At 41.1% G+C, this 14396-nt stretch overlaps 2 protein-coding genes across 3 annotated transcripts in view; one reads left to right on the forward strand and one right to left on the reverse strand.

Moving 5' to 3' along the window:
- The window catches only part of LOC139746393 (uncharacterized), a 79015-nt gene extending 68598 nt beyond the window's left edge, over window positions 1–10417 (reverse strand). The window contains exon 1 of the mRNA XM_071657598.1: window positions 10294–10417. The gene's annotated coding sequence lies outside the window, so the exon portion shown is untranslated. The remainder of the gene's footprint in view (window positions 1–10293) is intronic.
- LOC139746395 (glucose-6-phosphate exchanger SLC37A4-like) lies at window positions 2665–13735 on the forward strand. Of its 2 annotated transcripts, none has more exons than XM_071657606.1 (11): window positions 2665–2767; window positions 6219–6417; window positions 6792–6890; window positions 9886–10019; window positions 10343–10478; window positions 10672–10800; window positions 11187–11348; window positions 11605–11690; window positions 12243–12350; window positions 12796–12934; window positions 13267–13735. In XM_071657606.1, exons 1-11 carry the CDS (start codon window positions 2762–2764, stop codon window positions 13422–13424), a joined length of 1356 nt encoding a protein of 451 aa, XP_071513707.1. In that variant the 5' UTR covers window positions 2665–2761; the 3' UTR covers window positions 13425–13735. The 2 variants fall into 2 exon arrangements, with proteins under 2 accessions (XP_071513707.1, XP_071513706.1); XM_071657605.1 differs by lacking the exon at window positions 2665–2767 and adding an exon at window positions 4711–4969.
- The last annotated feature ends 661 nt before the right edge of the window (window positions 13736–14396 follow it).

The raw sequence follows: 14396 nt of genomic DNA on the forward strand, positions 1-14396 counted from the left end.
AGCAACAAGAATTAAGAGAGCTGTGTTACAGGGAAAGGCTAGAGGGCTTGGATTTGCCCACTATGGAAGAGAGGAGAGCGACGTGTGCAAAGGATTTAACAACCAGAGGCCATGATGACAAATGAAGGAAGCTTGTTTGATAAGATATAAAATAAAGAGTACTTTCATAATATAAGAGTAACGATAGGGTAGTATATCGATGAAATTTTGAATGGGGAGAGAACACAGAAGTTTAAAAAGTTTTATAAATGAAAGAGATGGGGCCCCACGAATGAGGCACACCCTCCATTTCAGAAAAAAAGAAGTAACTACACACACACACACACACACACACACACACACACACACTCGTAAACAGCCTCACTCTACAGGTGCGCACCGTTACGGCATAGTGACCGATATCGTACCCCTGGCAACTAGACCACTCCACCGATAGCTTGAATAATATGTTTACATTGATCTGCACCTCCGCCGTCTTATATAGCATGTTTTTTTTTTGTGTGTTTTTTCCCCCTTACCGAAATCATGAGTGTGTACACGTGTTGTGTGCGGATGTATGATTACATGTTACTTTGTTCGACGTACTCAATACTGTACACGAATCAAACATGGTGACAACACTAGACCCAGATAGACGTACGCGAAAATGTGCACAAAAGCTACTAAACTAACGCAAGAACTGTCAAACATTCCTCAGGAGGAAACTGAATTTGCCAGACCTTTCTTATCGTAAAATTTAGAGATACGAGACAGAATTCTAAATCCCCTTAAATTATTCGGGTTAGAAAAGGTAGCAATAGCTAGAGGCCAATATATAAAAGCATTGCAAGAATAGACTCAACCCAATATCGAGAAATATTCATTTACCATCATGCAGTACATATATGGTAGTTTGATAAAATCTAGAAATGTGAAAATATTCTGAGGAAAGCTTAACTAACTATGGTTTAATCAAGATATCATATACAAACAAGCTAATGTATTGACTGGACTAGACCTACAATACAGTAGAGGGCAGATGAGAGTGCAAAGACAGATGATGCCTTCCACCAGACTTCCACTATGTGAATGGTTAGTTATCTCAATCACCAACACGTCCCCGGGCTGAAGTTATCCGACATGAAGGCAGCAACGGCTTCGAGCCGACACAAGCAGCAATATCCCCAAGCAGAAAGTATTTGTTTACGTTTACCAGAACTGATTTGTTGTCATTGTGTGTGCCCTGAACTCCAAGAGCGCCAGAGGTCGAAGGATGCAAGTTCATAAGTAGTGTGAGTTGAAAGTTCTAAGGAGGATGAGGGTGTAAGAGGTTGAGGTGTACCATTGGTATGAGAAAAGTTGTTTTAAAGTAAAAGAAGAGGTTTGTGAAGTTTCACAGTTTCGAGGGACGTTTGGTTGTGTTGAGGAGATGAAAGGGTACGTGGAGAGGGGGGGGGGGTTCGTCTGGGTCAACATCATTGGCTCGGCATAGAACCAAGTTTTAATTTTTTTGACAAAGTGCCTACCGTTTTTGGCTGGGTGACGCAAAACTCTCTCGCACGATGGAACGATTCTTAAGCACGACACATAAGACAAATCGAAAGCCTAGATAAACAGCTATATCCATCACTCATGAAGCTATACACAATGCAGCGCTCATTTTGAGAATATATAACTTCAATAATCTATACATTCTGAGGTATGACAAGCCAACAAACCAACCTACAACAAGCTGTTTTTCTCCAACAACTAAGGTACTGATGTCATTTTGTAATAATTCCAAAATCTAAAAGCAGAAGCAATATTTTCTGTAACTTTATGGAGTCAGATGTAGCCAAGATTATCGTTGTGTTTGCAATATGTATTGCGTGGAATACTACTGGGAAGTCATTCTTGCGACAGGCACGATACTATACAAGACGGAATGGTACCATGCACGAGAATTTGGATTTGATAACAGTGGGAGCTGCAGCAGGCTAATCTGCTACTTCTGTGAAATGACACCTATTTTTTTTTTTCTACAGAGTTGGATTCGTAAATAACTACAAAAAAAACCAACAACAAATGTTGTCCCTTGCTATTCTTTTTTTAAATCTTCAATCTTAGGAACAGGTCCCCAGAACCATAAGGTTTTTCTAAATCTTCTTGAGACTGACATCCTATTCCAAGTGTTGATTCGATCTGAATTCATTTGTATATCTACAATTTATCGTCAGTAAAATATATCTGTTGTTTCCTTTGTGCCCTTAGGAACAATGGCCTCTATCTATCTGATAACATTATATAGTTCATTGTTATTCTCAAGTGGGTTGAAGAGGTAATATGTAAAAGGATTATATAAATCGTCAACTTCGAATCTCGCTGCCAGAGAGCCTCGTTATAACATCACTTTGGCAGGATATTTTGCCTCTTATTCTCGTGTATCTAAATTACAACTCTTTCTTATCTTGACTCATAAGATGTTTTTGAACAGCTGTATAACTAACGGGTTAAACCTTCGTCAGCCACTGCGGTCATCTGAGGCTAGAATGACAATCGTACACTGTTGTCTTACAGCCTTATCGATGATGCCAAGGCCCTAGTTTACTGGCGGTACATTTTTGTACTGATAAGAGGTGTGTCAAGTACAAGTAAACACGTGTCCACGGGTAGGTCACGTGATAACTACCATATATATATATAGTGGGGAGCGAGGATGGGCGGGAAAGAGGTATAGGGGCTGACGTGAGACGGACAAGACTCATCGGCAGACGCTGTGATCAGCAACCTAACACACGCAGTGATGAAGGTACGCAAAGTGAACCTCTTACGTCAGGTACATATATCTACTGCACGGTGTTGATGATGGGCTCTTGACTCGATGACCTGCCACTGGTTGATAAATGATATTTGCAATGTACGTGAAGCCGACCAGTGACGTTTCCATGAAACTCGTCTGTGAAGTTTGTGTTCGCAACGTTTCGTTGTATGATGACTTAACGTATATCGAAGTCTTTCACAACCATAAGTACGTGGGGATCATGTTTTATTTTTTATTTTGGCATCTTCATTTCCTGTTCACTGGAATTGTTTACTGTTTTCATGGCATCTTCGGGATTATTGTTTGCTTTTAGACGAACACTTCATGAAAGTGAAATGTATCGACACTAAAAATGTTGATTGCGTTTAAAGCCAGAATATAACTGAATACAACTGTGAAAAGTCACAGGTACGAGGCTGTATCATGGTCTGCTGACGAAAGAAAATGCTGTCTTGTTCACTCACTAAAGGACATCTTTACCCTGCTAATGGAAGTAGCGCAGCCTTGAAGCTGCAGGTGCTACTTAAAAAAGGAGCCATGAAGTGTCACCAAAGCTCGTGAGGAAAGCTGCTAGAAGCAGAGAAGTATCTTTATCGAGGGTGTAAGGCATGTGTAAGAGTAGGAAGAGAGGAGAGTGAATGGTTTGTTTACGGCAGGGATATGTGATGTTACCGTGGTCGTTTAATTTCTTATGGCTGGGATGGTGATATAGGTATATGTGAGTCTTGAAGAGAGGGAAGAGTATGCATTCTGTGGGAGATGAGAGGGCCTGATGATACAGCACTGGTTACGCATTAGAATGAGAAACTGCAGAACTTGGTGATTGAGTTTGGAGGGTAAATTTGAGTTGAGGGTAAATGTGAATAAAAGCAAGGTTATTTGGTTTAACAGGGTTGAGGGACGAGATAGTTAGGGTGCGAATTTGAATGGAGAAAAATTGGAGGAAGTGAAATATTCTAGATACCTGGGAATGGACGTGGCAGCAAATGGAACCACGGAAGCAGAAGTAAGTCACTGTGTGGAGGAGAGGGTGACGGATCTGGAGCCTTGAAGAATGTTTTGGAGAGAGATCGTCAACTGGAAGGGCAAAAATGGTTAGGTTTGAAGGTACCGTAGTCCCAACATCATTATATGGATGCGAGGAGGAAGATGGGTGTGTTGGAAATGAAAGTTTTGAGGATCATACATGACGTAAGGTAGCTTGATCGAGTAAGGGATGAAAGGGTAAGAAAGATGTATGATAAAAATATTGTGGTTAAGAGAGCTGAAGTGGTTGTGCTGAAATGGACGTATGGAGAGAATGAGGGAGGAAAGATTGACAAAGAGGCCATATGTGTCAGAAGTGGAGGGAATGAGAACAGGGAGACCAAATCTGAGATGAAAGGATGGAGTGAAAAAGATTATGAGCGATCGACTCCTGAACATGCAGGAAGCTGAAAAGTGTGAATTGGAACGATGCGATACACTGGGGTCGACGTGCTGTCAGTTAAGTGAACCAGGGCATGTGAAACATCTGAGGTAAACCAAGGAAAGGTCTATGGGACCTGGTTGTGGATAGGGAACTGTGGTTTCGCAACATTACATATGAGAGCTATAGAATGGATGTGAGCAGATGTGGCCTTTGTTCTGTTCTTGACGCTTTTTGCTAACGCGGGAAACGGTGATCATGTATGAAAAAATATACACCTTTAACTGCAGATTTGCTTCCGTTTGAATATAATGTAAAATTCCTTGACAACCAGGAACGATTTTATGTTTGGTCCGTATATAACCATTCTGCCATAGTGAGCAACATTTCAAAAATACAAATACGTGTTCCTGAAAGATCTAGATATGCCTAAATGGCTTGCTAAGTAAGCCGTATGGTGCACAAAGGTGTGTATGGCAACAGATGGCGTTGCTTGTGGGACCGGCGAGGTGCAGGTTGGTGGTCTGCCAAGATATTACGTAATCCCTGCAGCAGTGGAGCATCACTGCTGTTGCTTACACTATTTAGTGCATTAATCGGGCATTGTCAGTGGCTTATGCATAACAATGAGTGAGCTATCCACTCATAGCAGCGGTCTGTTGGACCTTACTCGACCTAGTATGGAGAGTGACACAGAAGAATCCTACATAAGTGATTCAGACCTGGAGGATGCAGATGACATGCACATCCTGCCGGTGGAAGTGGCTGGGGAACAGATGCCAGTAAGTACTTCCATTGATTAGAGCTGCTTGCCACGATTTTATTCGCTTGACTAACCTAGTCAGCTATTGATTCTTGAAGGGCAATGTGTTGATTGAATTCATTGTCAAAAGTAGGTATTATAATCAGTGATGATCAGCGAATCGTTGCGAACATCATCGCTAAATCATTGATTTTTGTGTTTATCTCCATCTCAAGAGAAACATTGTGCATTAATGTATTCATGTAGGCATTTAGCTTCTAGTTCTGTAGCTTAGTATCCGACGACGGCTATCATGATAGATCCAGAGGTAGGATAATTCAGTGTCAGGATCGTACTGCTTATCGTGATATGCCACTGATATATATATATATATATATATATATATATATATATATATATATATATATATATATATATATATATATATGGCTTGCGAATGGTGATATTAATATATGATATGAGAGGAAACCTTATAAAAGCAGTAATGAGTTTTCATCGAGAGTGAATGCGAGAAGAGGGTGAATTCAAGGTGGTAATGTAATGTTACCGAGACATTCTTATCTCTTTATGGATGGCACGAAGAGGAGGGTAAAGGCGTGGGTCTTGGTGAAAGGGGTAGATATACAGGATGCTGGTTTAAGGGGTGGGATATGTTGTATATGAGATTCTTGAGGATAACTGTGTGGTTTGTGTAAGGAATGACAGCGTAAAAGGGACGAGTGTTAGTAAGTCGAGTATGAGTAAGACAGTTGAACATGCTGGCCTGAAATGGTGTGAATACAGAGTATAAGTGAAGAGAGACTGACCATAAGAATATATGTATAAGTGAAGGGATTTAGGGGACGGGGAAGACCAAAAAGATGGAAGGATGGAGTGAAATATGCTTTAAATTACCAGGGCCTGCACAAGACAGAGTAGATTGAAGTGATGTGGTATACAGTATAAGATGTGCTGTCATTGGGTTGAACCAAGGCATATGAAGGCAGGAAACATCATGGAAATGGCTGTAAGGCTTACCTGTGGATATAGGGCTCTGGTTTCGGCGCATTATACATGACAGCTAGAGAGTGGATGTGAGTAAACTTATTCGTCTGTCCCTGGCTCTAACTTGCCATACGTGAAATGGCGAACGAATATGAAGAATATCTTTCACCAAAGAATTTCCTTACACACACACACACACACACACACACACACACACTATATACACATATATATATATATATATATATATATATATATATTATCAATATCTCGACCCCCCACAGAAGAGCAGTGACACCGCCGTCGTAAGCGGTAAGACAGAGTGTAGTGGGCAGGTGAAGCGGCAGCAGCTACTGTCGTATCAGAGGGCCGTATTCACCGCTCTCTTCCTCGGCTACGCCTGCTACATCTACAACCGCAAGAGTGTCTCCTATGCCATCCCTACACTCCTGGCCTCAGGCCTCATCACTACAAGCACTTTAGGTAAGCATCCTGCCTTTTGTTTCGATTAACGACCGAGTTGTAAATGCGTCCTGGCTCTATTTGCCATGCAAGATAATAAAACCAACACGGCCTTCTTCGCTGGTCCAGACACTGATGCAGATTTCCGTAAATGTTAAAGGGGTGGTGAGTTCAGGGTTGTGAACTGAAACAAGTCATGAAGCTACAGTTAGAATCATCACATATCAAGGTATCTGCTGATTAGAATATGAACTAAATACATTGAGCTGAAAACGCAAAAAAAGAAAAAAAAATGCATTTTGACATTTTGTTCCTCTTACATTTTTCTGTTGATTTTCTAGATTAAAGAGACGAGTTGAGACGAGAATATTAACCTGGGATATTTTCCATCACAGGAATTATCAGCAGCAGCCAAAACACAGCGTATGCCGTTAGCAAGTTCTTGGGTGGCATTTTGTCGGACAAGATGAGCGCCCGGGTCTTGTTTGCGATGGGTAAGTGTTAAATATAACATGTCTACCATAAACGTTTATTATGTACATTCCCTCGTAGCTCTTGGAAATGTACTTCCCCTCCGGAACTTTATGAACATGGGTGTAATAAGGACTTTGTAGCCCTGGAGCCAAAATATTATTGTTCCAAGCCTTGGCAGATCTTTGCGAAATGTAATGGAAGCACATATAGCATATACACTGTATACTTGTAATTCGAATTATACAACCTTTCCACTCTTGTGTATTTCTGGTAATTTCATATCAAGTATTGACACAACTGGTAAATCTATTGTCCGACTTCAATCTCCTCTATTGTTTGCTATAGGATATATATATATATATATATATATATATATATATATATATATATATATATATATATATATATATATATATATATATATCAAGGTTACAATTATCACAGTCACCTTGTACGTTGGAGGTCTTTTGAGGAACTTTGTCTCTTGTTATTACTCTCGCTGTTCCTTTCCGCTCCTGTTGACGAGAACTTGCCAATGAATGGAGAAAAGACATGAATGACTGGATAGCCAACGATTCTCATTACCTGGCCGCTTCCACGATATCGAATGATTGTCTTTCCCAAGTTGACGCTCGCTTTGAAGTGTTTGCCCTTATTTCGTAAAACAGCTGTTCTCGTCTGAGAAACATGACGCCGCAAGAGATAACATTCTTTATCTCTTATCTTATCTTGTTTGTTCTATATCCATATCACAGGTTTACGGCGCGGTCCTTGAGTATGAAGAACAACCCCGCAGGTTGATCGATACCGATTGTTTGCTCCGCCGTTGACACCTGCTTCGTTAAGTGCCTCAAGATAATGAACATGGTCGCACTAAGCCAACCGGGAGAACGGCAGCTCTTTGAAATTTAGCAGGACGATAATATATGAACATAAACATGTATTTCAGTTTCTTGATTGAGTCAAATCTATTCAGACTTTTAGTTATGAGTGCCATTTTTGCCTCAACATAGCTTATGAAGCTATTTACTGTGGAGATCGAAAAGCATGGTCAGTTCTAGTTCCACTTCTGTTTATGTCTAATTATTATATTTCATATATTACATTAGATATGAAATGAAAGTAATTCATCGTCTAACGCTAAATAGAACACAGAACTCATTTTTTTTTTTTTTTTCAAACTATTCGCCATTTCCCGCGTTAGCGAGGTAGCGTTAAGAACAGAGGACTGGGCCATTGAGGGAATATCCTCACCTGGCCCCCTTCTCTGTTCCTTCTTTTGGTAATCATAAACCCCAAAAATGATATATAACAATAATATGATTCCAAGGCGTTATCTCAGTCCAAAACGACTCTCATGGCTTCATTTTCCTAATATTCTTCCTTAACTATAATCAACTTTGTGCACCCACCTACTTACAGGTAATGCCAGAGGTTCCCAATAAATGTGCAAACATATCAGTGGAGAACGCACGCATGCTCTTACTGTGATAAAATGAGTAAATAGATGCATTCATATTTCGAACATATAACCTTCCACTTACATATCTACGTACATGTCACCACAGCTTAATCATCAAGTGTGCAATTCAGCGAATACCGTCAGCATTGTGTATTGCTTTAGTCTCGTGCTACGAACATTGTCAAAGTAGATATCCAGTCTTAATTTCCTGTGGAGACTTCCTTTGTTTCCAGTACCAGCAGTGGTGATCTAATGGCCCCTTTTCTTCGATAAGATAACGTCCGTCGACCTTCGGGAGTTCGAGTACTTCCCAGGCGTCAGCCACAGTTCTCGTACAAACAAGATAAACTCGTGGCCATATCTTGATGCGTTTTGTATTCCGTGGTCTGACCGGGTCGTCACGCGGAGGGTGGACAGTGGGGCTGGGATCTTAGCAGCCAACTGTGTTATCTTTTACACAACACCTTACTGCACTCAGGAGTACGTGACTCATTCCTGACACTCGTACACGAATCTCTGTGACGTTGAGTTACAATACTGCTCATTATCTCACACGGACGATGACGTAACCTTCCATAATGATCGAGGGTATAATATAATAATAATGATAATAATAATAATAATAATAATAATAATAATAATAATAATAATATTAATGAAAACGAGTAATGATACCAGAATGATAATATGGACGGTTTCGCAGGCACTTCCATGATACAAACGGCACTGCTCACTCCAGCTAGCGACTTCCTGTAGCAATGAGACTCATTGCATTTCTTGTACTCCTTCAGTATCTTCAAGGCTAATCATACTTATTTTTTACTCAGAAGTGTAAGAAGGCAGAGATTGGCTTGCTCCTAAGGTAATTTTTGACGATCATTGGCATTAAGATTGCATCGAGAAAGCAACACTTGCCGATAAAAAAGTTACACAGATTACAGGAAGAGAAGTCTCTAGCGTGAGTTGCATGATGCAGCAAGTATTCAGAACTGGTTTGTTACGTCAGCTTCCGTCAGTTCCCGACCGAGAGACGTGTCATCATGCTCGATACATTTCAAAGAAATAGACTGGTTTTTATTCCGTAAAGCAACTGGGATTCCCTCCCCCCCCCCCTTATACATTATCATTCAGGGACAGGAATCATAAAGAGATTTACCAACAGACTTGCAATAACCGACAATTATTCTTAAAATGTTTTTAATCAGGTAAAGTGGTTAAAGGGAAAGCGCGTGGTGTAGTTACCTGACGCGAGATATATCGCTGAGAAACACTACCTTGACGGATGTGTTTAAATGTCAGGGGAAAGAAATCGTATACCTTCGGGAAAAAAAAATAAGCGTGACATTTGTCAAAGTACATCGGTAGAAATACCAACAGCTCAGAGATTGGGTTATGCATTACCATTTTGGAGCAATTTTGTCTACATTTTTCTTTCCATTCTCATTTTCTGCCGCATCCACACAGACATATAAACACAGCAATACTTATGGGTTAGTGTCGCTATTATTGCTGCCGTGTTACGAATCTTATTTATGTGTTATATGTTCCGGCAGGTCTGGCGGCTAGCGGAGGCAGCACTCTCCTCTTCTCACGAACAGAGAACCCGGCCCTGTGGGCGCTCCTCTGGTTCCTGAACGGCTTCGCTCAGGGCGCCGGCTGGCCCGCCTGTGCCAAGCTCCTCAAGAAGGTGAGACGCGGGAAGAGTAGATAACGGATGACATGTTGGTCCATAACGAGGTTATCTTTACCAACAAAACATTTTTATCATTAAACACCCATTTTCCTCGTAAATAAATACCCACTGAGGGCTCTTTTTTAGACCGTTATCATAAACGTAGACAAGGACTGGTAAGAAGCCCTTGGAACAACACCACATACTGTGACAGTAACCAACAAGTGAAAAGATATACCACACGCTTCTGCACATCTAAGCATGAGAACAACCAATACACATCACTTACAGTCAACGAATACCTGTAACTAAGGTGTCTCTCTCCTCCATGGGTGCAGTGGTTCAGCCCGGATAACTTCGGGACGTGGTGGAGTGTGTTGACGGCCAGCAGCAACGTGTCCGGCACTCTGTCCCCTCTCCTCGCTGCCTACGTCATCATCAACCACGGCTGGAGCGCCTCCCTCATCATCGCTGGTCAGTTAAACTCTTCTACTTTTGGTCTAAGCGAGACTGAAAATAATCGTAGTCTTCAGAACCTGAAGAATTATATTCGGTATATTGTATTTATATAATTATTAGTTTCCACGGATCAACTTGTTAAACTGCGAACTCCATATTTGCGAGATTCACCGCTTGTTTCAGTGTTGATAATTTGTGTTGTTTACAGGTTTGTTGTCGCTGGTGATGGCTGGGGTGACGCTGGTGACCCTAGTTGATGACCCCGCCCACGTACACCTCCCAGATCCCACTGCACGAACCACTCACGCCGCTCCACCCACTCCCACGACCAGCAGCAGTAAGTTAAATTTCTTATTTGTTGCTAAATGCCGGTGTCTAAGCCATAATCTACGTACATGAAAGCATCGGTTAAGGTGTTAGCTTATTGATTTTCTTCCCTTGAAGAAGCAGTTATGAGTTTCCATTCTTTTTTTTTTTTTTTAGAGCAACTTGAACCATTTTAATGTTTAGCATAACGTATACGACTCCCTGAATATAATTGCTAATTCCTGAATATAATTGCTATTGACCTGATTCTTGAGTATTAGGTCAAAGGCCAGGTTTTTCTTACATAACAGCGTTACCGACTGTATTTAGTTTGTACCGTCACGCTCAAGTTAAGCAATGTAACATTGGCGTCTCTTTCACTTCTCTTTTTTCTGAGTTGAGTGTTTACGTTCTCAGAGAGCGAAACAGCTGAGAAGATGACCGTCGGTCAGCTGGCGAGGTCTCCCTTCCTGTGGGTGGTGTCTCTCTGTTACCTGGTGGTGTTCTGCGCCAAGACCGCCCTCTCCGACTGGGGCCAGATCTTTCTCATCGAGGAACTGGGGCGCACGCAGATGCAAGGTCAGGAACGCACCCTCACAAAGCTTTTTTTTTTTTTCTTGCCTTTTATTTGTATGCCATGACTTGGCACGTAACCTCTGACACTGAACATGAGTCTTCGTATTTTCTCCTCTTAGAACGTTAGATATTGAAAAGTAAGCAGTCACATTCTTGTAAGTAAGCATTATTAAAAGTGATTAACGCACCCACAACTCAATTCTAATATTAGATTCGAAGGTTACATTTGCTAATGGTCATCTCTTGGTCTTCCCTACAGCCAGTTCCTTCACTAGTGCCATGGAAACCGGTGGGTTCTTCGGTGGCATACTGGCCGGGATCCTCACTGACAAAATGGCCTCCAAGGTAAATCCAGTCAGTATGAACGTTTGTATTAATTGGTGAAATCATGGCCGGAGTAGGAAGATGTGGGACGGATGGATGGTGGGTGAAGAGAGGTAAAAATAAAATGTTCTTGAAGAACAGGACATAGTGTTCCTGTTGCTTACATAAAGATGTTCGAGGATGTCATGAAATTGAAATGACTTTCTACAACAGCTTGTTAATGCAACTTATGCTAGATGACGTTTCCCTCCATTCCTTTTTTTCTTATTATTTTAAGGGCCTACATACAGTCATCATGTCATACGTAACATACACATCCACTTAAAAGAAATAGATTGAGTTACATAAGTGGCCTGTGCCAATAGTGCCACGCTGAGACCGGAAAGTCATTGTTACGCGTCCGTGCCTAGCTTGAAGTTAAACTTTATATTCCACACACACATAAGCCTTAGTAGGCTTTTTTGCCTTGTTTACATTGTTATGGGTTTCGGGCCTCACCGAGTATCTTTGTATATAATCATTGGTAAGACTTGGCTGAACTTTGACCAGTATCCCCCCCCCCTTCACTTGCAGGCGAACGTGCGAGGCAACGCCAGGCTCATGGTGGCGGCTGCCTTCATGGTAATGTGTGCGGCGGGCGTCCATCTCCTGCGGACCTTCCTCACTCCCCACACCTCACAGGTTCGTGTCTCAACTTTCACACTCACGTTACACACACACACACACACACACACGTGTGTGTGTGTGTGTGTGTGTGTGTGTGTGTGTGTGGTGGACACCTTTGGAGCGAGTTCTTTAAGAAGAATAAACTCCCAATAGGACAGCCTAGCAAAATAAGTTCTCACATACGGAGTATCTCTAATAGGAGGAGTCCAGTAACAACTATCTCTCATAACCAGTTGTATTCTTGATCATTAATTTAATGAAAATCATCGCATAACTAGGTGATAGCTGTTTTGTATATTACTGTAATGCATGACATTGGCTCAGATTTATAATTCAAACAAGACCGTTGGTGATTTCTAAAGGAAATGGAGATGGTCAAGGTATTAAGACATTATGCTGAGTGAATGTGGGATGTGTCTTGAGTTGTCATGAGTGCTAATGGCTGAGGATGGACCGACAGGCAATGGTATCAGGCGTGGGGATGGTCCTGGGGGCCAGCATGTTTGGCCCTATCTCCATCTACGGCATCGTCGCCTCCGAGTCCTTCCCCGCCCACCTCTCTGGCACCGCCCACGCTGTGGTCGCGTTAGCTGCTAATGGTAAGTGGCCATGTTCCGTTCTAATGCTGCTCTTGCACATATATGCAAGTGTAAGTGTATACGTATGGGTACTAAACTATGAATATTTGCATAAGCTCTCAAATAACATGGGGTGACTTAGTACGGTTAGGTAAGTGTGATTGATGAGATGTAAAGATTGTCATTATTATGATTATTTCTGGTTTACCTACAACTGCTAAATGTATATAAAAAATTTGTTTTGATGAATCTTTTCATTATCAAGGTATAGATGAATCACAAGGGAGGGACATACTTTACGATAAGAGCAAGGTATTTAACTTACAAAAACAACTGATTGTTGTGTATTGCAGTTGGGGCGGTGGTGGCAGGCTGGCCGGTCAGTTGGGTGGCACGAACTTGGTCATGGCGCGGCGTATTCTTAGTCCTCGAAGTCTTTGCTGCTGCCTCTGTCGCCCTCATCCTCGCCACCGCCAGAATACATCTCACACCCAAATCCAAGAAAGCCTAAGGCACTCATCTCATCGCACTCATCTCATTGGTGTGTACAAAAGCGTGTCATTTGTCATACAAGTGATACAAAATTTTAATCTCATCCCACACCTGCTGAAGAGACCTTACGCATGTTTGTGAGGTTAACATCCAGTGCGGGATATTTGTTATATTTTATCTACATTTTTTTTTTACATGTAATTGTGTGTTGACGTTGTGTTAATACGGATCTCGAGCCGTAGTGTATGAAATTTGGAGTTCAAAACTCTATGATGTATAACCAATTGAAATATTTATATATGTTTATATGAAATAAAATTTTGCAAATAAGTTTTTTTCTCTTTATCCCCGTGAATTATTCTCTAGTACAACCTGTACACTAACTTGATCGCACAAGGAAATGTTTGGCAATTGATCCACAATGTATTTAAGACCTAAATTAGATGATGCTTCTTAAATCTGGTCACTGCACATAGAAACTGAAGGAAGTAATATATAAGGTCCAGAGAACAACACAAATGATTCCAAAATAAGAGAGCAGAGGAATATGAAGAGGCTCAAGGATACAGATTCATCTTCCATGGAAAAGGGATACTCGATCATCTCTTCAAGTCTCTAAGCCATTTTGACGAGTCAGTGAATAGTTATATGAGACATACATATATAAAGCAACCAAATTATGAAAAAAAAGTTAATGTCTAGAAGCGCAACTAAAAACAACCAGAGAAGAATGTCAGTGGATAAATTTAACACGATCAAAAGTCTGTTAACATGAAGCACTTAGTTGTATACAAAGTATCAGAGGTCAGGTTAGGTTAGGTATGTATATTAGAATAACAGAGCCCTTGAAATAAAAGGCGAAACTTACACTCTCAGTCAGAGTTTATCAAATCCTTTACGAATCAAACCACAATTTTTTTTTATTGATACATTTGTGAATAACAGAGTGAAAGTAAGTGTAACACAGGGAAGGACGATGGTTCGTGATGGA

This window comes from Panulirus ornatus, chromosome 65 (genome assembly GCF_036320965.1).
Source record: "Panulirus ornatus isolate Po-2019 chromosome 65, ASM3632096v1, whole genome shotgun sequence".
NCBI lineage: Eukaryota > Metazoa > Arthropoda > Malacostraca > Decapoda > Palinuridae > Panulirus > Panulirus ornatus.

Bases quoted from the DNA above. Each gene is read 5' to 3' on its own strand.
- LOC139746395 (XM_071657605.1), top strand. From the start codon at position 4,814: ATGAGTGAGCTATCCACTCATAGCAGCGGTCTGTTGGACCTTACTCGA. The intron at 10,801-11,186 runs GTAAGTTAAATT...TTACGTTCTCAG, and splicing joins CACTCCCACGACCAGCAGCA to AGAGCGAAACAGCTGAGAAG. The intron at 11,691-12,242 runs GTAAATCCAGTC...CTTCACTTGCAG, and splicing joins CTGACAAAATGGCCTCCAAG to GCGAACGTGCGAGGCAACGC.